Source organism: Haemorhous mexicanus, chromosome 6, assembly GCF_027477595.1.
Source record: "Haemorhous mexicanus isolate bHaeMex1 chromosome 6, bHaeMex1.pri, whole genome shotgun sequence".
Lineage (NCBI taxonomy): Eukaryota > Metazoa > Chordata > Aves > Passeriformes > Fringillidae > Haemorhous > Haemorhous mexicanus.
Window position 1 is genome coordinate 21,647,569 of NC_082346.1, and position 25,901 is coordinate 21,673,469.

Consider the following 25,901-nt stretch of genomic DNA (forward strand, 5'->3'; position numbering starts at 1 on the left):
ACAGCTGCAAATATAGAAAACACACCACCAGAGAACCAGGACCCATATACAAAACATTCATTTGCATATCATTAGTAGAAATCCATGGATTTCACACTGAATCCAACTGAGATGACTCAGCTGCTGACAAGACATCCAACCCAAAGCACTCACATTTTACAGTTTCTAGAAACAAAGGACTCTTTTGAACTGACCTCACAGTAACTATCTGGCCTCCATCCAGGTCAATTCCATTCATCTGTGCTATGAAGATGGCAGCCACAGCTTCATAAAGGGCAGTTCCATCCATGTTAATTGTTGCTCCAACAGGAAGAACAAACCTTGTTACACGCTTATCAATGCCGAGATTTTCTTCAAGACACCGGAATGTGACAGGTAGTGTTCCAGCACTAGGAAGAGAAAGCAAAAAAACACAAAGAAGACATAATTAAAATGAATATAACACATACACATAAGGAAGCAAAATCAGAAATTCTAATACCATTGTTTATATTTTCTACTTCCACGTTCTGCTGTGATTTAAGCCTTTTTTAGACAATTTTTAAACTAGGCCTACATTTAGCTGGAAGTGGGACTGAAGCCAAGACATGAACGTGGCTTGATGTAGGACGAGAGCTTGAGAGTGCCTGGGTGAATTTTTCAGACTCATTGCTGAGGCCTTGCACCACAGCATTGCACACGATGCAGACCCAGAGTCTGCTGCAAGAGACTCAAACTGCCTCCAATCCTGGGGGAAGTACCTGGCCATTCCCCCCTGGCCTGAATGTATAGTAATCCATTGGATTCTGTGGTTTTTGGGGGACCCTCCGCTCCAAGATGACCTGATAGGTTAAACTGGATGCTGGTGGGATAAATGGAGTGGTGATATTTTCTTTAATATGTCACTCTGTTTCATTTCTATTTCTTTCTCTTCCTTCCCTTCTTCTCTCTGTCTCATATTTACTATTAAATAAAATCCATACTATTGACTTTGGCTTGCACCTTCATTCAGGCAGAGGCATTTCTAATAATTTTAAGAACCAGACTGTAACACTCATATACAGACCTGTAAGTGTGATACACAGACCTCTGAGTGTAGGGACAAATTTAAATTTCTTTGATTGTGAATTCACTCTAAATAGAGAAATTGCTATGGTGCTAAGGACTGAAAAAGCCAGGCAAAAAAATACAATCCAAGCTGTTCCTAGACACTGGAGAACAAGAAGAAAGGATGTGAAACACAGTAGGAGGATAGGAAAAGATGCAAAAGATGGGTGGAAGAGAACAGCTCTTTTCACAGACACACAGTGCCTTTGTGGGAATGTTTCTGGTCATTACATTCACTTGGTCAAAATAAAACACCTTCATCTAAAAATACTGCTGAAGTGGAAACTCAAACAATGCAATGAACAAAAGCCTCAGGTAAATTGTCACTTATGAAAACTCTTGGCCAGACCAGATCTCCTACAATCCAACACTGTTTATCACAGAGCACAGAATTACTGAGGCTGGAATGTATTTCTGGAGGTCACAGCCACCTTGCTCAGGGCATGGGCAGCTAGGGCAGGTTTCCCACATTTCCCAGGACTGTGGCCAGGTTTAGTGAATCTTCAGGGATGGACACTCCACAACTCCTCTGGGTCACCTGTGCCAGCATTCATGCACTGTTGCAGTGAATCCCAGCAAAAAGAGTTTCCTTGTGTTCAGATGGAACTTCCTGTGCTTCACTTTGTGCTCACTCCCTCTCTTCCAGTCACTGAATATGGGCATCACTTCATCTTCTCAGCATGTCCCATCAGCTATTTATGTACATCAGTGAGGTCCCCCAGAGACTCTTGTCCATCAAGGGAGAAGCTGTTCAGCAGAGTGGTTTGGGTTGACCCAAAGAGACAGCTCAATTACAGTTCTTTCAAGGCATTCTTCAAATCAAGAATGCTGTTTTCTGGTGGTCCATTTTGAACCAAGGTTTTCTGTTTTCACCTTTTTAATTAAAATGGAAGATTAAATTTTCTTCAGAAACAAAACACTGATTGAAGGCAAACACTTCTAAATAAGGTATTTAACTGAAAAACATTTTCAACTCAACATCTACTGACTGCCCCAATGCAAAACACCAATTTTTGATTTTTAAAAATGTATTACTGAGAGTTGTGTTACTTATAGTCTTTTCTGAGTCTGTTCTGTGCATTGACAAGTCTAAAATGCTCAGCTTTTCACTGAAGTCCAATTATTTTGCCAAAATTGATTAAAATACAAACAGAGTTTTTTTTCCTTTATTTTGTGAAACCTAGAAATGTTTGGTTTTTCTTTCAGGAATGCAATGAGACTGGTCTTAACATGCTCTCAAAATAAATAGAATTATCACTTTTCCTAGATGAGGAAACAAGCAGAGAATTAACACAATTTGCACAAGTGATTAGGCAAATGGCAGAAAAGAAAACAAAAAGAAGAAAGAAAAGAAAACAAAAAAGTAGGTCTCCCAGATGTCTGCAGGTCTCTGCAGAGTTACAGCTTCTCCAGAGAATCCTGAAGTCAAGTGGTATTTTGATTTATTTAAACATGGCTGTATTAAAAAATAGTTTTCATTCAACAGCATAGAATGATTTTGCAGTGAAGGTTAGAACAGCAGATGTACCATGTCTAAACAGCAGGTAATCTGCTGAAAAATAAAGCACAGTGGTATTTCTCAGGTGTACCTGGAAGCTGTGCCTAGTGCTGTGATCCACGCCTGGAAGATCCCAGCAAGGAATGAAAATGGGCTTTTCCTTGTTATCACAAAGTAGAGCAGAGGCAGGAAGATCCCTCCATGGATGACAAGACCCACAATCACAGTGACCATGTACATGCCAAGTTGTCTAGCAACTACTTCTAGGTCCTTGATTGCAATGATTTTTCCACAGATGAGGCAAGCAATACCCAACGGGGAATACCTGGAGAAAGAAAACAAGCATAGACAGAACTTGTCTTGGCAGTGCAGTCATAGGAGCTGTGCTGAACAAAACACAGACTGGAGAAGAGCAGGGAGCTCTCAGGCTCAATACTGAGGTGCACGTCAAGAACTGATGGAAATTCAAGGGATAGTTTTCACATATTTTTAAAAAATAATGGCCATCTCCAGCAAATTCCCCATCTACTTCATTTTCCATCCTATCAAATGGAACATGCCTTTCCTGAATAGCTCTCAATCCTAAGATAACATTGGACAAGAATGTGATAATATTACACAGGCTTGTATCATTATAAAGAATGGTGCAGATTTGTTCTTAAAACATAACTTTTACAACCCATTGTTTATCTGGTTCCAGGAGGTTGCATTATTTACTTCAGTTTAACTACTTGTTGAAATAAACTGTTTATATCTTGAAGGCTGAAAATGTTTCCACTATGTTCTTTCAATAATTCAGACAAATGCTTTTTACTTATGGATTATTCATTAATTATGTACTTTTGTTACTTAGGGTATGGATTTTGTCTCCTCAATCATTAGAACAATACAAAGGAAATTTATTTTCAGAATAAAAGTGCTTCCTGGTTTTTGTTAGAGTATCTCATGGATTCTCAAGTGATGTGCCCAAGGTCTGGAAGCCTTCAATCACTTCAAATGCAAGGCCAGCTGTTATACCAGTTATCATAAAATGCCACGTTTCAATGAACTTGACAAAATGCAGTTCTTCCAGAGAGTTACATCTTGTCAGAGCCAGATGTCTGTTTTGTTTTATGCTTGTTAGCAATGCCATGCTCCTGAGAGTCTCTAGGTGCCATGAGAGTTGCAGATGTCTGTGCTGAGCAATCATAAACCAAACAGAATGTAACTCTGCATAAGGAAGTGCTTTTTTCTTTATAAACACACACTAAAAACCCCCTTGCTTCAGGCCTCAACAAATCTTTAAAAATTCTAAGCAGAGATGAACAAAAGGAATTCCCAACATCAATTTCCTATTTTCATGAGAAGAGAAATAAAAATCACATCAATAAAAATAAATATTTACAGTGAATTTCTTGAAACTTGAAAGATTTCCTGCTGTTGCAACACTGACTACTAGAGAATGTTTATGTTGTAGGCAGGGTCTTATGTCTTGGGTGTATCAAATTGTGCTACATAGGAGTAAATTCTAGCTCCTGGAGGGCTATGGGGGTTATGACTTAAAGGCAAGCCAGAGCCCATTATTAGAAATGGGTGTACTTCAAAAAGAGGGCACATATCTGCCAGTGACCCCACTGCAGCAAGGTTGTAAGACATTCTGCAGAAACTATGCGTGAAAGGATTGCACATCACTGAAAACTACTGGAATTTTATTTGATGCTAAAGTATTTTTACTGAAGAAGACCATGAATAAAGCGTGTCTACAGGCTTTTTTGTCATCATACCTCCTAGGTAATACCCTGGGATAATGCTAACCTCCCAGGAAGATTGGGATACTCTTGTGTGGGCCACTCTTGCTTGCTTAGGTGTTCTCTATAATGAATTTCCATGGTCAATGTGGCATTTGAAGGCCTTTGCTGGTACATGCATGTGTTGTATTTCAGCACACAAAGAACAGAATCTCTTCAGAAATGTTACAAACTGGGTCCTAATTAATTCTCACCAAATAGAAATAATGCTGCTGTGGTTCTAATATACCTTTCAAAGCTTTAGAAAGTCAACTACTTAATTACACTGTTTTCTAACAAACTGGCGTCACAATATCAAGGTTTTATAAGGGCTTTTTTAAAATTATTTTTTTTGTTCTGTGAGTTAGAACTACAAACTTACCACATGATCATGGTTACTAACTTCATTACAATCTCATTCAGGATGTTGAAGAAATCCACCATCATCTTGGCCTGTTCTCCCATTTTTCCCATAGCAATGCCAAAAGCAATAAAGAATCCAATCAAACCTGTTAGGAAAAATTGCAAGACAAAAAAGAAGGCTCTTAGGAAGTTTTTGCACTTTGTTAATGTCTTGATGCTACCTGCAAATTCAGATTTCACAGAAGCACAGAATCACAGTTTAGGCAAACTTGGAAGGGACCACAGTGGGTCATCCGGTCCAACCTCCCTGCTCAAGCAGGGCCATCCTAGAGCACCTTGCTCAGGATATCAGAACTATAGGGTATTACACATGTCTTGGGACTTTTTAATATGCACTCATGCTCAACTACCATAATCAAATCCAGAAAAGCTTTGACTCTTCAATGTTTTGCTAAATTCCAATTTCACAGCCCAATTACAGTTTTGTTGGGTTTTTTTTCCTGTATTGATCTGATCATGAAAAAATACATACACAGTAATCTTCTCAGTGCCATTCAGCTGTTAGATACCTCATGAGCCCTGGCAAATGGGAAAGGTAACACAGTGCTGCACTGTAACTCTGTTGTTAAAACAGTTGCTAGAAACCAAAGAGGAATTTTCTCAAGCTTTACAAAAGTGCCTTGACAGACCAATCAGTCCTGGAGTGTGGGGAAAGGCAAAGTAGCCCTAGAACTTTTGTAGTGCAGGAGTATTCCTGTTAAATGAAGAAGGCAGAGGTGGGAGGAGAAGGTGGGTATTGCACTTAACCACAGAACTCCCAATAAGCAGCTTAACCTCACTGAAAAGGCTATCAGTTGAGACACAATTGTAGCTTCAAAATGGGTAACATTTGGCTCCTAAATGTATTTATCTGGAGTGTTGGACTATCAGTGTGAAAAAACAACAGATGCATCTGTCATGGATTACTTTGAAGCTGCTTCTTTAATGCTAACCTTTTTCATCCAGAAATTTTCAGTGTCCAGTTAGATTATTAATGAATACTGACAGATGGTTTGAATCTTCAGCCATTCTTTGAGACTGAATTTTCAGTCATGATAGGAGTCCAGTATTTAATAAATGTGCAAACTAATCTGGGAAATTCCTATGGAAAAAACCTACTGGGACACAAAAACATTCAAGATAAGGGAATATGAGCTGCCAATACCCTGGGAAAAGACAGGCTGTCCCATATCCTCACACTGGGTTTAGCAACCAGATTTTTTTTCTTCTTTTTTTTTAATCCAGTTTCCTGTATACAAAGTCATTCTTTAGAACCAAGCTATCTTTGTTGAGTCAGTTGAATAGGGAAGTGGAGCATATGTTTGTGTGCTGCAGAGCGTAGAGAAATGATGAAAAGCTTTTCAAAGACCAAGTTACTTCCTGGAATTCAGAATCTGCATTAGAAAATGTTAATAGGTAGTTTTGTTCATTAATTCCAAATGAGCTGTTATGTTAGTCATGAGAGTCAGATTGGTTCCTATTTGCAGGAATTTGCCTGGCTTGTACAGAGTATCCAAACTGGATGGCAATTCCCACAACATTTTCATTTCTTCATTCAAAATCAAACCCACAACAAACCAACCCAAAAAACTCAAGAACATTTGAGAGTCATTGGTAAAAACACCACAGCAAATTCCCCAGCTAAACTATTTCTTTTCTATAGGAATTGTATTCAGCCTTCTAGATCTTTTGTTATCCATGACAGAGCCTACACAAAACAAGCCCAGCATTAAATGTAATGCATCTCTCACTCAGAACAACTGCTTCATTTTAATGCACAAGCAGAATTCCGTGAGAGAAAAAAAACAGGTGAGGGTAGACAGCATTGGCAAGGAGCTGCTGCCTCATGCCTGGTGCAAAATGCCAACTTGCAGCTCTGAAAGTGGCTCCTCTGCCCACAGATTCTGAATTGAGCGAGAGTCATGAAAGTAGGCAGGATACAGGGCTCTTGTAGAGCAGGCTGCTTCACAGAAAAACAAGACCAGCTTATAGATGCTATCATCTCCCCTGTATCTAAGCAAAGCAGCCAGCCAACTCACCAACACCTCAGGAAGGTCTGCAGACAGCACTGTGTCAGCAAGAGCTGTTCAGCAGCTGTAAGAGGCCATTTGCCCTTCAAAGATTATGGCCTAGTGGTGACAGAAAGTGGGGGATTAGGTACCCCAACATAGTGTCCCACTTTGAGGACACCTATAGACACCTATAGACAGAGAGGTGTCAGCCTCAGCCTTGTGGACGTGCTGTCACAGACCATCTTCAAATGTAGGTGTGAGGCTACAAATTGAGAGCTAATCTGTGACTGACTTCACCCACATACAGAAAGGAAGGAGTTGAAGGAGCAGCACTCCTCTCTCAGATGAAAAACAGGGACTCTAGACATAGAAGAGAAAATAGAAGTGGCGTGGAAGCTGTTTGTTTCTTGTGTACCCCATCCCAGACTGAAAAGTTGCTTCAGGAAAGGTGGGAGATAGGCAAAGTTTTCCTACCACCTCCACTTGCTGGCTTGTCCAAACAAGATGGCATGATGGCAATTGCAGCCGGTAAAGGTCAGCAGCCAAGATGAAAGCAGGAGGAGTTGTGACTCAGAAATGTGTCAAGCCTTTCTGGGATTTTTCTTGGGTGGTGTGGTTCACACTCCACCTCTCACTTCAGGCTCTGCCTCAAGCCAAATTAGTTCAGCACACCCAAGACACCTACTGGAAACAACCTGGCTCCATCAGGGAGTGTGTGAAGCACCAGCTCTTGGAGCTCTCCCCCATACTGTTTTGCCAATATGCATTAGTATTAGCCTAGGTCAGCTTCTTCTAGGATGAAAAGATATTTTGGGTAGCTCCTACATGCTTTGCCACTGTACTCCTCCAACTCATACCCACAAAGCTGCCAATCCAGAACAATTCACTTGCTGATTTCTGTGATATCTCAGAGACCAATGGACAGCCACAAGGTGATAACATTTGATGTTATCTAGAGAGACTAAACCTGCACTGAAGACCAGATCAGACAACACTGACTACCTAGCCACAGCAAAAGCTGTGACATACATATCACGTACATTTTTGACAGGTAGAACATTTTCTTACCCAGGACATTCATGCCATCCTTAAATTCAAGTCCCTTCTTAATGACCATCTGGGCTTCAGGTGCTGCAGTCTCATTCACCATAGCAATAGCAGAATCAGTGACATTAGGTGGCTCTTCAACAGGCAGTGGCACCAGCACTTTCTTGGTGACGGTTTGGATCTGAAGGCAATAAAAAAAAGGGAGCATGAGAATGGAAATAGACTGAATGCATCCATATGGTACACAAGGAATTAATAATAAAAAAGTCTTCACTTGAAATTACAGAGAACTATATTTTTAAAGGATTAGATATGCATTCCACAGCCTCTTAACCCTTTTTCTAAAACTAAGTTTATTTTTCAACAGTTTCAAGTGCTACAAAGTACTGGGGGTCTTCTTCATTACTCTAGTGGGAAAAGTATGGCAAATGCATGTTTTTTATCACTACAATGAAACATTTTACAGATAGTTAGTCCCTTTGGCCAGGCAGTTCACAAAGGGTGCTTCCCAGACTGTGTGTCAAAGGCTGATACCGTTTAGCACCAAAAGCCAGGTGCCTCTAAAATCAGTCATGGCAGCAGCTCTGCAGTGAGGCTTGTTATTCAGGATGGTCTGGCCATCTCAAGTCATCCCAGTTTAATGGTTAACTTGAATCAATATTCAGGACATTTCCAACACTTCTCATACAACTTTTGAGCTCTTGACTGCAAGAGCTCAAAATGGAATATACTGAGCTCTCTAATTAAAAGACTGTGGGGGATAGATAACAGAAAAATTACCAATGCTGCCAGATACAAATCTAACCACCTAAAAAAAAAAAAAGGCATCAGCTTCTGAATGCATTTGGACCCCCTCCTGGCACATGAAAGTCAGGGTAAAGGAAAAGCTGGGAAGGAGTGGTAGGAGGAGAAGTGAGCTTGAGGTTACAGCTAGGGAAAAAGGGAGGAGGGAGTGGAAAAAGAGATCTCTGATTTGCTGGGTTTAGAAGGGATGTTTCCCTCCCACTTCACATCTTGGCCCTCTTTCCGCCTCTTCATGGTCCTGGGACAGGCAAAATGGTTTGGAAGCTATGACTGGCTTGCCATGTTTTCCCACCTGCTCCCTACTCCCTTTGCTCCTAGAAACACTTACCAGGGTAACAGAAATTGTGCATTAGCTTTTCAAAGAACATTTCCACCTCTTTCTTGTTGACATGGACATTGTAGTACTATGGATGAGGATCCAGATTTGATCCATATGGTGTAAAGCCTTATGGTTTTAAAATACCTTACCTCCCTCCTTCTGAAACCTGCTGCCTAAATCTGGAGAGGGGGATATAGACAGAAAACCTACACAGCTTTGCATGAGAAACTCTTCCACTATCCTGAAACCACCTAACATTTTTGCACCCCTATTTTTTTTTTTCAGAGTTAAATTTTATCTGAGGGATTTTGTCAACAGAGTACTTTTTTATGTGAGATATTCAGAATGCAAGAACTGAGCAATGGAAATTAAACTTAAAATATTAGACTCTTCACACTCACAAATTTCACTACAGTCACATAAGTTAAAGGTCCTCAGCAGTCCTTTGCTCATGGGCACAATCTCTAAAAATGCTGAGTCTGACATAAAGCTTAGATTCTGACCACATCTGAGACTAAAAAACCATTTAAATATCATAGTTATATTCACAGTTGGTTTTTCTGCTGGAATAGCAATTTTCATCATAAATTCAAACTTTCTTGTGGACCATGTGAAAATTCAGGAGACATTGAAATTTCATGATAGCCACAGTCCAGTTTGCAAATGAACAGTTCTGAAGCTGCACATGAACCTCTTCACTGGCTTTTGTCTGGTTGCATTGGAGGGCACAAAAACCTCCCCACACACTGTTCAGCACCATTGCTGAGCACCCTTCAGAACCACTCTTTGCAGGATTACTGCAAAATATTTCTTCCACCTAAGGCTGCCTGGAAACTCTGAGTGTCTATGGAGAGAGACTGTATGGATGTAGGAAAGAAAATATATGCTGACACCATTAAATCAGGTTATTTTCCCCTTAAAGAGAGAGAAAAGTAAAGTCTAACTCCTTACAGAGGAGTTAAGGGCGATCAGAAGCAAAAGTTCCATCTAGTCACACTTCCCAAATGAAATGCAGCTTTGTGGCAGACGTTTTCAGTAGAAATTAGTCTGGAATCTGCTAAAATCAAACACTGAAAAGCCAAAAAGCTCTTCTTTTTTTTTTTTTTTAAACTAATTTTAAAAATAATTAGTGACATTAATGATTCATAACTAGTGAAATAACCTGTACATTGGTACTACACACACTGAAAAATCAATACTAATATTTTTTAAAAACCTATCTGACACGGGTAGCTTAATTCTTTTTTCTGCTTTTTTTGCCCCTTTGTCAAAATATTTGACCACTTTCAACTGACAAGAAACTGAATTTTCCTCTCTTCCACAGTGCAAATGAGGGAGAGCAAGAAAAAACCATAATCACCTCACTCAATTTTGCAAAAATACGTTTCACATGTGATGTTTAGCCTCCAACAGTTTGACCACATGACTGACATTCCCATGATGATTTGGAAATATTGAGAATGTTCTCTCTGTAAATCCCCAAGGATTATATGTTTTTATGGGGAAGTCCATGTAAGAAGTGAAGCAATCCAAACCCTTTTGGCAGTTTAGGTCACCCTCCATTCTTCCACTCTCCCATGGCCTCTTCTCCCTTCCCCCCCTTCTTGTTACTTTTTTCTCTGGCCATAACCACAGCACCAGCTATCACGCCATTTCACACAGGAACACTTAAGAACAGGTTTGGCAACAAATCCTGTTACATTAAAAAACCCAAAACCAACCCAACCCCCAAAAAACCCTGTCTGCATTACTTTCAAACAATTCAGTTGAAGGGAAAAGGAGCTTACATACAAGAAATGTGCTTAAGCATATTTAACCTCTTAAAGTCAAGGCGTTTTGATTAAGCACTGGTGAAAAGCTTTCAGACAAAATTAACTCCCTACAGGGCAAGGAACACATTGTGCAAGCATCCTTCCTTCCCAGCATGCTCCAAAGCTGGTGAGATGGAGCCACCTGTAGGTGCATCAGCCCTTTGGATCTATTATCCCCACCTCATCTGGACTCTAACACAGCAACAGAGGTTAGGAGAGGTTGGGTTTTGGGGTATATTTTTGGCAATGATCTGGAATGATGATAATCCATATATTCCAAACAGGTCATTGCAGAACCATAATCTCTGTCATTAACAGCCAAGTTAAAATTCAACTTGGGTGAAAGACCAAGCCAGCATTTATGACCATAGATACTGTATGAAAAGCATAGAGAAAATTAAAGATTACTTAATAACAAAATTTAAATAAACTTCATTAAAAATACACCAATGAATTTAAATAAAAACTACAACACAAACCAAGGTAGCTATAAATAATGTTGTTTCATTTACCAGCTCAGGACTTTAGACTTGTATTCCTCTTTACATCATCATTTCTCTGATTAACCTAAACAATGACATTAACCCTACAGACAAGCCTGACGAGATGTAAAGAATATTACCAAGGAGCAGAAGGACTTACCTGCTGAAAGCACGCTTGAACCAGATTTTCAGGGAACAAGTTTCGGATCAAATCCAGGAAGGCATCCAGACTAGATACTTCATCATTCTTCTTCCCTTGCCCAAGCTGTTTCTTGAGTTTTGGATTCCCTGGATGGATGGCTAAAACCAGAATCACACCCAGCACAGCAGCAATAATGGTGGTGGACATGTAGTAGACCATGGCTCTTGTCCCCAGGCGGCCACTTGCTTTAGCATCCAATCCAGACAGTCCTGCAGGTGTTTAAGATGCAAGCAAACATACTGATACTCAATATCCAAATAAATAATTATAAAATAAAACCCTTTATAATTTTCAACATTTAATGACTACCTCTGGGTGCCTACTTTCACCCCTGTGATATTCTCACCATGAGACAGATTACTGATGCTTCTCCCTCTAGTTCTTACTAGAGGGAGTGTCTATGTGAAGTGTCTACTGCTAATAATTTGAAGAGAAGCATTTAAAACTTCAGCTAACTGCAGAGGAAGCATTGAAAAATAGAGAAGATCTCTACCATCTTTTGCCCTTGACTTTTGCAAACTGGTCACGGTCTGACACCATACCCTCAAGAAGGCCAGGCTCACTAGTGTCAGGCCCTTTTATTTGCAAGATCCAATCCAGAAATTAGATAAAACAGCCTATTAAGAAATTTCTGATGGTAGCATGCGTGCATGTGCTTGGAAATAAATTCACTGGAGCATATACATACTAAAGCCAACCAAGTTATTCAGAAATTTACTCTGAAATACTCACTGCAACAGGAAAATGCTGACAGGATCCCATCATAATTCTTCCTACATCACAAAAAGCAAACCAGGTGATACCTGTAGAAAGCATCTTAAAGTCTTTATGGCTAATGGATCTTACCTGTGATTAAACTGGAGATAATTAAAGGGAGGATCAGCATTTTTAGCATCCGCATCAGAATGTCTCCTGGGAAGGCTATTAACATGATGATGTCAGGGTCAATAGGTGTTGCTAGGCGAAGAAGACCCCCACACACTGCACCCAGGATGACACCTGGGGGAAGAACAAGAAAAGGAGCAGGTGAGTATTGGAAGGAACTGTCTGATGTGGAATAATGCACATATCTTTGAAGAAAACTTGATTCTTAGGGCTCATGTCTTATTCCTTTTTTTGATGCTCTGCATCCTTCTCCTGGTGCTGATGTTCTCAAAACAGAAACAAACCCCTCATCATTTATGTGGATAAAGTGATAAAACTTAAACCTGCTGCTCAGGATTGAGGCTATTAAAGCATAGATTAGGGGGAAAAATGCCATGTCTGTTTTCATAACATGATCTTTGTGGACAGGTATTTTATGTTTACATCAGCATGCCTTTTTTTCGATCCCAAGAGCAAGTGTAACAAAACTGGACAGCAAGGCTTGTGTTGCTATTCGCAGCAACTATGACTATGTCTTTGATACAATGAAAAAAATATGCATATTTAAAACTTTTTTCTTGGACAGCATCAGGTACACCTTTGAAAGGTGATTCAAGGCAAACACTTCAACAGTATGTGGTTTTGCAGGCTGAAAATATAGAGATGAAATTTGCAGCTCAAGACCAGTTGCAGCTGTTTTTTCAAACAATAACAAGAGTATGTCTACAAATTTGCTGCATATGGCTGTTGGGCTTTCAGTGAAAAAGAAACAGGCAAAGAGCCAGTGAACCACAATAAAATGTCAAACTGTTCCGTATATGGAAGCTGCTAAAGCCAGAGGCAATATTCAAAATGAGATCATGGAGCGCTGGCTTACACCTACAGAGAGGAAAGACAAACCTTAAAACCAGTGAAGTGTAAACTGAGAGATAAAAAGAAAAATTTGAAGAGTTTTCATCTTTTCTTTTTTCCTTTCCCAAATCACTGAGAGAATAAAAGAGTAGTGCATTCAGTTCTGCTGGATGACACTGACCTGGGGGTTTAAATCATACTCCTTTCCAAAGCAGATACCTCAGTGGTGTGGATTTGCTCTGTGCTGTGTCAGGAATACCGTGCTCACCTGAACTACACAAGCAGTGCCCACAGGCATCCTCTCTACTCTCTGGCTGTTCAGCTGGAACAGCTAAAGGCCACAGACAGGGGCTGTGGTGCCACAGGAGCAAACGCAGATACACACAGAGTGTCCAGAGCAGCAGATGTAGCTTACCAAACACAGTAAGAGTCAGGAGCAGATTCCTGTGGAGGGACTGGCAGAACTGCACACATATGTTCCTGGATCTGTGCTCCACTGGATTTAAATGACTTTCATGCATCCGGACTTCCACTTGCTTAGGCATATTGTTGGCACTAGAATAAAAAGTGAAAATCAAGTAGAAGTTGTAGCACAAGATGCCAAAAAGGAAAGTCTGGATTACTTCCATCACATATAACTGGGGAATCTGACGCATATTCCACCACCTCCCACATTTTATAAACACTGCATATTTACTGCTCCAAAGAAGGCTCTGAAATGGCAGTGGTGTGTCCTTCTAAAGGTGTAGCCATCACAGTATTTTTTGCAGTTATTTCTTAAATGGTAGAGATAGAATCAGAATTAATTCACTCGACACATCATCCCAAATATTTCAAGGACTAAACTATTGGTATGGAGCTAGAAAATGCAGTTTCCCCAAAAACCATGGCTGTTTACTTAAGTAGAAGAGACAGCTGAAGAACAAAGTTTTCATTAGCAGGAAAATGTAGATTTTAATACCTTATTTAATTCCAACTGAGGAGAATAGTTTAAAAATTAGGATTAATTTGCAAAAGAAAGCATTCAATAACACTTTGCTCAATCTTTTGAAAACATTTAATTTCAACATTAACATTTTATTTTAATATAATCAGAATTCTGATGTCAAGAGAATACTTTTAACTTGGTTATAATGAGACTTGAACAATTGCCACTGAAAATTAGTTAGAGAACTATTCATTTCCCAAGAAAACCTTTGGTTTCATTGAATTGGCAGTGCTCAGAGGAAAAACTTTTTTCACTAGCTCTGGTTTATAATTGAGGAAATGTGTAGTGGGTTGATGCTGGCTGGATGCCAGGCACCCACCAGAGCTGCTCACTCACTCCCCTCTGCAGCTAGACAGGGCAGAGAAAATTTAGCAAAGGGCTGGTGGGTTGAAATACAGACTGGGAGAAATCGTTCATCAAACACCATCATGGGAAAAACAGGCTCAGCTGGGGGATATGAGTTAAATTTGTTACTAACAAAGAGCAGGATAATGAGAAGTAAAGTCCTTAGGAACACCTTCCTGCCACCCTTTCTTCCTACCCCAGAGGAGCAAGGAGACAGGGCGTGGGGGCGGCGGTCGGTTCATCACCCCAGGCTTCTCCCACTGCTCAGGGAGAGGAGTCCTTCCCCTGCTTCACCACGGCGTGCCTCCCACAGGAGACAGCTCCCTGTGAACTTCTCCAGTGGGGCTCCATCCCACCAGCAGCACTCCTGCCAAAACTGCTGCAATGTGAGTCCCTCCCACGGGCACACAGTCCTCCCAAAACTGCTGTAGCATGAGTCCCTCCCATGGGCAACTGTGCCTCTCCCAGTGTTGCAGTGTGGGTCCCTCTTACACAGGGTGCAAAGACAGGCTGCCTCAGCATGGGAACAGGGCCCCCCTCTCCACGGGTCTCCCAGCCTCCTCCCAACATCCACCTGCTCTGGCATGGGGCTCCTCCATGGGCTGCAGGTGCATCTCTGCTCCCCAGTGGGTCCCCGTGGCTGCAGGGCCTCACCATGGTCATCACACTGGCTGTGGAGGAATCCTGGCTCCAGTGCCTGGAGCACCTCCTCCCCCTCCTTCTCCACTGACCTTGGTGTCAGCAGAGTTGTTCTTCTCACATGTTCTCACGCCACTCTGGCCACTTATCTGTGCAATAAATTTTTGGGGTTTTTTTCTTTAATTTGTTATCACAGAGGCATTACCACCATTCCTGATTGGTAAGCCTTGGCCAGCAGCACATCTACCTTTGGGTTGGCTCTGGGGGACATGGTGGAAGCTTCCAGTAGCTTCTCACAGAAGCCACCCCTTCTCCTCCCCTGCTACCAAAAGCAGGCCATGCAAACCCAATAGAAAGTGATGCACACATGGGTGCAGGACTGCAAAAGTCATGCCTCTAATTTTCTCAATAGCTGAGAAATTGTTAGCAATTCCTTTTTATATACAAAATATTAAAATGTATTAGAAAAAATATTAAAAATACTACTATGAATCAAACATTTCCCCTAAAAGGTAAGGCTATGTAAATATGAGAGATAGGTAAAGAACAAAATTTTTATTATCAGGAAAATTATACTTTTTGAGATCTGGTCTTACGCCAGATTAGGACAAGATTTTAGAAAATCTTCCTCTACAACAGTAGACTGAGGTTTACAGACCTCAAACAGGTATGAAAAGATGTATAAAGTTTCAGTGTTCTCAGTACTGAGCCATTCCCAATAAATCAAAACTTTTTTTTTAATATTGTACTACTTGTTGCCTTTATGAAGTTTTTCAACAGAAAGTTATTAGACTTGTCACAAGAATCCAGTCATTTTGAAGCAAATATTTCTACCATTTTCCCTTTCAAATTGAAATTGCATTTCTTTCCAATACACTTGATGGTTAATAAAAGAGAACCACTTGAAAATGCATTAGAAAATACTCTGTTTTTTTTAAGGGGGAAAACCCCTCCAAGTGCTGTAATCTTTATTCTGCAATTTTAAAAATATTTCACAGCAGTGATCACAACAAAATGTGCTGCTGACAGTGAAATAAGAATACCAGTACACATTCTGACAGCTCAAGTGTGAAGCTTGCCTTCTTCTTGAAGACTTATCCATGCAAGTATCAGAGATACACAAGGATTAGCCAAGGGATAATGTGCACAACTTGAGGAATTACAAGAAAGATGAGACAGTGTCTGCCCTTTTCATGCACATGGGCCCCAAAGCCATGAAATCACTGGTGGAAATGGGCCAAAACCCCAAGGAACTTGGGATCCAAACTTTGCAACTGAGGATTACAACTAGTTTCACTTGCATTCCAAGCATAAATATATAACTTGTTCTGACCTATTATTCACTACAGGTTAATTATGTACTCCTCAGAAACTCTGAAATATGGACAGCTGAAACTAATTCAAAAGAAAACCTTGGAGTCTTGCTCACTAGTAAATAATTGGGTGGAACTGAAATGGATCAGTAAACAGAAGTACTCGATGATTTTACTTTGGGCTAATCTTAGTTTGGCTTCCTGGAACCTTTTCCACTTTTCAAAAGTTTTACACTCTCCATCTACTTCAAGACTGTAGGTGAACCTTCAGCATGGACTGAAATTCTGATAAGTATGGGCTTTTTAAAGAAAAAAAAACAGTAAGAAAATATGCTAACTGCGCACCCATGTTACAAAAAGTGATGACAGATGAATATCAGAACATGAAAAATGGTACCATAAAGGAGTTAGCACTGCTTTTCAACAATGAGATATTTATCACTGGACCAGAGAGGAAGTATTGTTCCAGAATTTTTACTATGTTGTGGGAGGAGAGGAAGAGAAAAAATAGTGAAATATAAACCTTCTATGAAGGATAAGAGAAGGTTCTTGTGTAGCACATGACAAAATTGGAATTTCACAATAGAAATTTTCTATCCAATTACTAGAAGAGGAAAATCTGTTTATCTGAGTCACGGAAATTAATTTCTATCTTATGGACTGAGACATCTTCCTTGTGCTGGTTTTGTCCCTCTATTTGCATCTTGTAAATGATACTTGGCTCCAGAAGAATGCAGAATTTTTGCACCTGAAACCTGCAGCCACATGATGAGATAACTGCAAGAAGTGCCTACTGAAGTCAGGGGAAGATGCACAGATGTAAGTCAGGGCAGAGTAAGGGCCCTTATGAACCAGATCCCCTGGATCTGTTCTACTCCTCTGCCCTCTCACACTGAACTGCACGCTCGCATGCACAGCTTTTTTCCTACCCTGAAGACCACAGTGCCATGTGAAAACATTCAGGGAAGGGACTTAAACATGTATAAGGCTTTCTTCTGCTTCACATTTTCATGCTGATGGAAAAAAATGAATGCATGATGGAGTGGAGCTTGACTACACTCCAGCTCATGGGCAGCCCTGTACTCAAGTACAAAGCCAGAAGTGTACCAACAACCAGAAGTGCACACATCTGAACATCCTTAATTTAATTTCAATGTTAATGGTACCTCCATACATAGGGAAGTATCACAGAACAGTGAAGAATGCATTTTAGCAGCTGTGATCTCTCAAACATGCAAATTATTTCCTTAGTTAAATGAATCATTGTTCCATTGTGCTGAGCTCCCATGGTTGTTCAAACAAAGGGCCCATCCTGAATGCTTATCTGAAACCCATCCGACCAAAACATCTTTTAGTCTAACTCCACTGAGGCCAGAATATAAAGACATAAATTAATTCTGCTCATTATTTTCTCATGTCATTATGACAAGCAGCCAAACAGCTAAGCTCCAAATCAGCTCCACAGAGAACTCATAAGTATGGAGACCTTCAAAGATGATAATATTTACTGCTAACTACAGATGCTTAAAAACATTGACAGGATTTATGAAAAATGAACCAAATATTGGAAAATGAGTAGTCAAGTAGTCACATGAAACAGCAGATCATACCAAACAGCACATACCAAGAGCTAGACATATGTTGTAGCTTCTGAATAATTTAGCAAGATGTTCTGCTTAGCTCTGTCACCTACCCTTCTCCCTTTTGAGGCTTTCCCTAGAAAAGAGAAAAACTCCTTTGAGCCCAGGAGATTTTCTTTTTATTCACCTTAGTAGAGTAGAGAACTGTCCCAAAATTAACAGTCTGTATTTTCACTGATTTCAAATATGCTTTACCCTGGCAAGGTGATACATAAGTGCATCAATAGAACTTAGTATCAGAGCTAACTTCAATTTTATTCTCTTTTAAGCAAAGAAACAACCTCTTGTCTGAATAATCAAAAAGTTAGCTACTGTCCCTCATCGCCACAATGTGCACAAGTTACAAGAAAAAGAATCTGTCCATAAACATTTGAATTTACATTATCTAAATATTTACAGATAGTTTTTGCATGTAAGATATACAGTGCCATATGAGATAATCTATTTATCTGCACTTTTTAGGCTGTAGTCTGTTTCTCTTGCTGGTTGCTACACATAATGAGCCAAAATGCAGGAAAATCATTTATTAAAGCACTAAGGTCCCTGGTATGTTTTGCTCCTATTTCCTCCTAAAGCATTTTCCTTAGGTTTTCTCTCAGTTCCCTCTGGGACAATCTGCTCTCTGTAGCTCTTCAACTTGTTATTTCTTTCTTGTATTCACACTGAAGCTTCTAGAACTAAAAGGCTGGGGGAGATGTTTGCTTTTCCTTTGCTACCAAATGTAACTCCTTTCCTCACAAAAGTTAAGGGTTAATGATTTACACAGTGCTTCAGTGACAATGCCCTTTTATTTTTCAGTCAGTTACAGGGAAAGAACTCTCTGTCTCCCAGACACTCCCCCATCTTGGCATAAACCTAGATTACAGACTAGAGGGGAAAAAATAATCTTTCATTTAAATGAAAAATGTAGGCAAAGGCCATAACAAGGCTAGTGAAAACAGATGCTGGGGACAAGGTAAATTAACAGAGACCGTATTTATTCTGTTCAAGGTATTTCAGCTCTGTCAATTAATCAAGCAGGTATTCTCAGTACAAAAATCTGCTTTGTTTTGAACAATTACTTCAATCGAGGTAGCAAGAGCTGTTCTTGAGAAAACAACCTTGGACAGACAGGCTTAAGATCAGGGTTTAAGAACTTCTCTCGAGCTACATGTTTATTGTCAGACCAAGCACTGGTCTCTTCTGAAGCAATGAGTAAACAGCAGCTACAAAAGCCCAATTGTTCCTAGAAGGACTGTTCTTAATGAAAGAAGAAAAAAGAGGAGGCATAGAAAGTTGAATCAGCTTTTTTGACCTCAGAATAAAAAGTGAACGGACTGCAGATCTTGTCTTGCCAATTTCGTAGTACTTAGACAAGTGGTTCAAACGTAGTTGGAGCTGAAAAGCCATGCCAAAAATGGTCTGATGAAGTTTGGTGGACAGCAACCTTGGTAATTCCTCACTGACAGAGCTCCTCCTAGCAATCAGCGGGATTGCATAGCAGCAAAAGAGAGCTTAATATGCCCTGAAGAATATTTGCTAGCAGCTAATCTCTCCCCCCTTCCCTGGAGAGACAGTATAACATTAATTATTAAGGATTACATGCTGTGTTCATGACAGGAAGAGGGAGTATGGATCTGCTCCACCCCATGATCAGTTTACTCCTGACTCATATGTAGGAAAGGGCCTGCTCTGGTTGCTAGATAAAAGACGAATGACTAGGAAAACTTACGGAACATCACCAGGACAAAAGGGATTTCACTAGCTGGATGGAAGGAGTCCAAACTGCCACAACTCTCTTGAAATTAGGGCTCATGAATGAGCTCACCAAGAAACTTCTAGTTTGAGTTCAAATAGTGTTTTCTGCTGCTCAAATTAATTATATCACAACAGCTGCTGAGCTTCTTTAGGGAGACAGTTTCGGACTATATCATTCTGCTGTGCCATGCCCTCTGCTATAGTTTGGGGGTTTCATTTCTTATATTAGATATATTTTTCAAGCCACACTGGAACAGGTAAAGCTCAGCACATAGAGCCAAAATATGGCAGGCCATGCTGGTGAAACAGCTGAAATATTTTTACTGTGGAAAACACACATTAGCTTTGGCATCACTCCTGCTATGTAATGTTCAGTTTGTAAATGTTGCATTATATACCAGTAAAATAATCTGGTCAGGTCTCAGGTTCTGCACAAAAATAGAAAAAGTGCAAAACCAAATACACAAAGCTTCTACAAACAAGAGTAACATAAGCTTCAGTCTGCAAAAGAGTCTGCAGTAACAAGGGTTTTAAATGGCTTGCTGCCACTAAGCCCTTCTATTGAATTTTAAGTGCATTGTGTAGGCTTTTTTCTTCTTATTTGTGAGACATTAATGAATTATGAGTGGAGATTTACTATGGAGCCTGATTTGGCCTAGGGACTGACATTACAAGCAACACCTCAAGTATGACTTGCCTTTTTTAGCAGGAAAAAGAACTCTTCTCCCTGGAATAATTTACAGCCATGTTGTTTCCTCTGAGTTAGCATTTACTGCACATTCTGTGAGTTTAATATAACCATGAGAGTGAGTATAATCACAAGCATATCTGAACAGCCAGGGGATCAGGCCCAGCCAACATGGTCTTGTGAAAGGCAGGTCCTGCTTGACCAGCCTGATGTCCTTCTATGACAAGGTAACCAACTTAGTGCATGAAAGAAAGGCTGTGGATGTCATCTGCATCCACTTAAGTAAAATCTTTGACACCATTTCCCACAGCATCCTTCTGGAGAAGCTGGCTGCTCATGGCTTGAATGGGTGCACCATTTTCGGGGTTAAAAACTGGCTGGATGGCTGGCCCAGAGATGACTGGAGTTAAATCCAGCTGAGGGCCAATCCCCAGTGGTGTTCCCCAAGGCTCGGAGCTGGGGCCAGTCCTGTTTGATATCTTTGTCAATGATCTGGATGAGTGTTCCCTCAGTCAGTTCACAGATGACACCAGGCTGGGTGGGAATGTTGATCTGCTGGAAGGCAGGAGGGCTCTGCAGAGGGATCTGGACAGGCTGGATCAATGGGCCAAACTAATTGCACGAGGTTCAGCAAGACAGAGTGCTGGGTCCTCCCCTTGAACCTGGTGTTCAGTTTCAGGCCTCTCACTACAGGAAAGACATTGAGATGCTGGAATGTGTCCAGGGGAAGGGCAATGGAGCTGGGGAAGGGTCTGGAGCACAAGTCTTGTGAGGAGAGGCTGAGCGAGCTGGGATTGTTTAGCCTGCAGAAAAGGAGGCTCAGGGGTGACCTTAGCACTCCCCAGAGCTGCCTGAAAGGAGGGTGGAGCCAGGTGGGGGTTGGCCTCTTCTCCCAGGCAACTACGGATAAAACAATTAAAATGGCCTCCTGTTGCAGCAGTGGAGGTTTGGATTAAAAATTTGGAAAACTTTCCTCACCAAAAAGCATTGGAACAGGCTGCCTAGGGAAGTGGTTGAGTCACCACCCCTGGAGTTAGTTAGTGTAGATGTGGTACTTAGGGACAAGGTTTGGTGGAGGAGTTGGCAATGAAGGTTTAACAGTTGGACCCAATTATCTTAAAGGCCTTTTCCAACCTAAATAGTTCTATGATGCTCTAGTTATATATTCAAGTGGCTGATCAGCAGCATCCTCACTGAACCTGAAGAACAGTGGTCCATGTGACCTGACTTCTTACTCTGATTTAGTTACCAGTTTCATCTCTTTCTTCTGATTTTTTTTAAAGTATTGTTCCATGAGATCATTTAAGAAAGCAACTCTTCATGATTCATCTGAGTTTGCAATCCTTAAATTTATGCTACATTTGTTTGTGCTCTAAAAACCCTATTATATTAGTCCTGGGATTTCTACTCATTAAATGCTTCCTTTAGAGTTTCTTCAGCTTTTAAATCTGGCATGGGAAGCTAAATTGTCCTGTAGAGAGAGAGAGTAGTCTGTACTTGATAGCAGGTTCAAAGGAAAATGAAACATAATATCACATTAATTTTTTACAGGTGTATGATCCTTTTTTCCATATCTATCCAGGTCTTTTCACAAACATATATATCACTGTGGAAGTGAGACTTTTTCCCGCTCTCAAGGTTTGTTTATGTCAGACTGACTAATGTATTGACTAATTTATTAACTAGGCTGCAGCACTACATCTGAATATCAAGAGAGGTAAAGATGATGGATCTGCCAGGCAGGAATTCTTTTCTATTTATAATCACACATCCTGTGTATGGCCACATACATGGCTTTCAGTAATCTCTTTAGACAGACCACAATGCATGGATAATGCCTTTTCCTGTGCTCAATTTTTCTTATTGACTCACAGCTTAGATTTTGTGGAGCATTTCATAGCATGTTGTGTGGAAAAGAATATTAGTCTCTATGGATAGATCATGAGCTAAAGTTCACTTTTCATGGAACCCTACACCATAAACCACACGAGGCAAGAGATCACATTGAATCACATGGATTTTGTTAGAAAGAAGACAAGTGTATTTTATACAGATATGTATGTACCTCCATCCCTAGAAACTACTTGGAAGTGTAAGGTAGGTAGGGATAAAGAAACCAGGATAACACCTACTTGATAGAAATGATGAGAGAGAGAGAGGAATTTCTGCAGTAAATTGCAAAATGGGAGATGTGTAGCCCCACCTGCACTCACTGCATGGTGGGTCTGATGGAAAGGAGCCATGGGGAAGCTTTTCATGTCCTTCCATGTGGCTGCCCTGCAGTGCCTTTGGGGCCCTGCAGAGCATTGCCTTCAGGCATCTCCTACCTAACCTTATGAAAACCTGACCTGAACATCTCAAAGAGAGTGTGCATTGGAGTGTATGAGTTAACTGACTGTGATTTAAGTGTCACGACAAAGCCTGATGGAAAAAGATTAAGCTACAGTTTCTAAGAACAAAGCTAAGGTAGTTATTCAGACCTCACACAGACAAGTGTCCTTGTAGGCTTCCACAGTCCCTGCCAAGATTCAGATTTACTCTGTATTTCAGACTTTAGAGGGATATCAGCTCTATATGCAAGAAGGGCCACCAGTTCGTTTCTTGTTTGGAATAAACGAGGTGCATTTCTACCTCCAGGGATGCTATTCTATGCATCATTCAGAGTCTAAAGCAAGAAAGTGTGGTTTAGACCAGACAGTATAATACCTACCATAAAGATGATCAGTCATTTATGTAATAATGCACATGTGGAATATCTGCCAATTTGCTGATAGGGCTTTATAGTGGTGTAACAACCTGGGACTGTGCATGCTTCATTACCCAAGAACTATGCACTAAGGCTGAGATGAAGAATTAAGGATGAATCATACTAATTTCATCACAGCAAATTATACCATAACAGTGTGCTTTGTGCAAAAAGTTCTTTCCTTACATCCTCAGAAACTCTGAAACAAGTAAAATCATGACCTTGCTTTTGCTTCTACTTGAGCTGTACCAGGCAGCACAAAGAAAAAGGCTATGAAATTACTGGGGATTAGCATAGTTTTCAAGGGCACTGAGCAAAGATTAAGCCAGAGAAAATGTGAGAAGACCAGAAATGTAGCAGCTCCTAGACATGCTGGCTAGGGACAAAAAGGAGTAGAAGAGTGGGGGGGGGTTTGTATAGTTCAGAATAGTCCACAGGAAGAGAGACTGATCAAGGAGCTCCGATTGAGATAGACAGTAAGAATAAGAATTTGTCATGACAAGGGGAAACAAAATGCAGTTTCTCCTATGAATTTATTTGTTGAGTAATGGCTCTTGAAACACTTTTTTTTCCTGAAGTAAATTGTCACAGGTTTGTGACTGCAGGTGGCTACACCAGTGATTTTTGACCAAATCAATGACACAGAACAAGTTTCTAGTGGCCATGTAACTCCCCCCGTGCATCAGAACTCTACAACTAAGCAAGTCTTTACTAAATCTGAACAGTTATTACCAGTCATCTACACATCACTGGGGATCTCAATTGCTTAGTTTATTTTTTCATCAAGTCTGTGTATTAACAATTTATTTTAAAAGTGCGATACGTATTAATGAGAAGAAAAAATGTAAAAAATTAGGAAAACCCTCTATGCCCATCCCATCATGACTGTTGTTATCTACTTTGAAAATTCCCTACAGTTTTCATAGCTGCATGAAAATGCCCATCTACCATCTAATGCCTCAGGAGTCTTACTCATGCTGTGCTGTAAAATTCCAAGTGATTTCAAAACAGTTCCAAAGTATTTTCCAGCTAAAAACAGTGACCACAGGTGTTACTGCTTTAACCTGCAAACAAAAGTTCCCTCTTATACCAAAACTTTGTATTTCTTTTCCAATATGCTTTAGAAGCTACATGTCCAAAAACTTGCATCTCCAAGTACTAAAAGCCCTTTATATTTTCTGAGAAGTGACTGAATAGCTCTAGGTTTGCTATGCATATTCAATCAGAAGACTAGAAAAATCAAGATAAAAAAACCCCACCATCAGAGCCACTCTCCAACAGCCAGGGGCAAAGGTCTGAGATAGGTGACCTTTCACATTTCAGTATTTTCCTCTAAATCCTGTAAAGTGCACAGGTAGATACAAGTTTGACAAGGCTTCAGATAATAAAAAGCAAACAAAAATGCACTAAAAAATGCATTGATTTTCATGAGATGTTTGTCAATGAACCAGCATGTAACAGTGCATCCAGCACTAATTCTGTTTGAAAACATTCCTCAGTGCTTCCTGTGGGGAAAAGCTCTCTTCCAGAAACTGTTGTGGATAGAGTCAGAAATTGCACAAAGAGCAACCACTAAGAAGCCTACAAGAAAACAGTTGAACTTCTATGCAGAAAATGTCAGAATTTGAATTAGTGTATGAAAACTCAAAGTCCCAATTTGCTCCTACGTACCCTAATGGATTCTTATTAATTCTCCTCTGAGTACAGATAATGGTCTTTCTCAGCTGTTCTCCAAAATCTGGTTTACAACTATAAAGTTAGTAATTTGATCACTGCAATCTCTGAGTGTCAGAACCTCTACGAAAGTGCTGAAGTCTCATAGCACAACATTATAAACAGATTGTATTTGTTCCCCAGTACAATATTACCTCACAGGGTGAAAAGAAAAAAAAGACATTTTAAGCTTTTTCTCTTGCCTTATGAGATATTTAGCTTTAAAAGCATCCCATTCAATAAACTCCTTGCCATTCTTTCCTCTTATTTCTTTTCTTTTTTTAGCTTTTCTTACCTAGAATGACTGTTTCCCTTTTAATGCTACTACACTTTTGTTGTAGTCAGACATTCAGATTGCTTTCATCACAACTATTTCTCCAACAAAACTGCTTTGGCCAAACTGCTCATGCTCTTGAAAAACATCTCAACAAAAATTTTCTGGGCTGGGCCTGAAAAAGTGAAGAAACTTAGTTGTGAAGACATACCAGCTCCCTGTAGTATGTTAAAGAGATTATAGAAATCACATGTAGCATAACGGAATCCCTTGGGATACAGTTTACAAGGAGAGCTCCGTGTGCTCCTTGGAGCAGTATTTGAGATCACACAGAGCAAGCTTTGAAGAGTGCATGCCATCTACTGGAATCAAAAGGACTTCTTACAGAGGAAGTCCTAAAACCAGCAATGACTTTCACCCGTATAAAGCATCTTTTACTTTGTCTCATCTGCCTTTGTAAGCAGGGTGTGGAGCCTTTTTTTCATACTGTGCCTTTAAAATAAATGAAAAACAGTGGTAACCACACTTTGACCACAACCTTGGGAAAGGAGGAAAAAGTTTCCTATTCACATGGACTAGTAGTTTATTCTAATAGCTGCATGAAATGGAATGGACATTCACATAAACAGGTTGCTTGGGTGATCTGCTTCTCTTGTTCTCTCTTACCAATATA

The 25,901-nt window shown here is 40.3% G+C and overlaps 1 protein-coding gene across 3 annotated transcripts in view; it reads right to left on the bottom strand.

Moving 5' to 3' along the window:
* SLC1A2 (solute carrier family 1 member 2) overlaps positions 1–25,901 on the bottom strand; it is an 88,878-nt gene that overhangs the window by 22,059 nt on the left and 40,918 nt on the right. For all 3 annotated transcript variants that reach the window (XR_009486919.1, XM_059849246.1, XM_059849245.1), the window contains exons 2-8: positions 13,561–13,700; positions 12,276–12,428; positions 11,388–11,638; positions 7,833–7,992; positions 4,733–4,859; positions 2,676–2,909; positions 195–389 (exon numbers count right to left, since the gene is read on the bottom strand). Coding sequence is in view for 2 of the 3 variants with exons in the window: in XM_059849245.1 (XP_059705228.1) it covers positions 195–389; positions 2,676–2,909; positions 4,733–4,859; positions 7,833–7,992; positions 11,388–11,638; positions 12,276–12,428; positions 13,561–13,700 (1,260 nt within the window). In the remaining variant the exon portion in view is untranslated. The remainder of the gene's footprint in view (positions 1–194; positions 390–2,675; positions 2,910–4,732; positions 4,860–7,832; positions 7,993–11,387; positions 11,639–12,275; positions 12,429–13,560; positions 13,701–25,901) is intronic.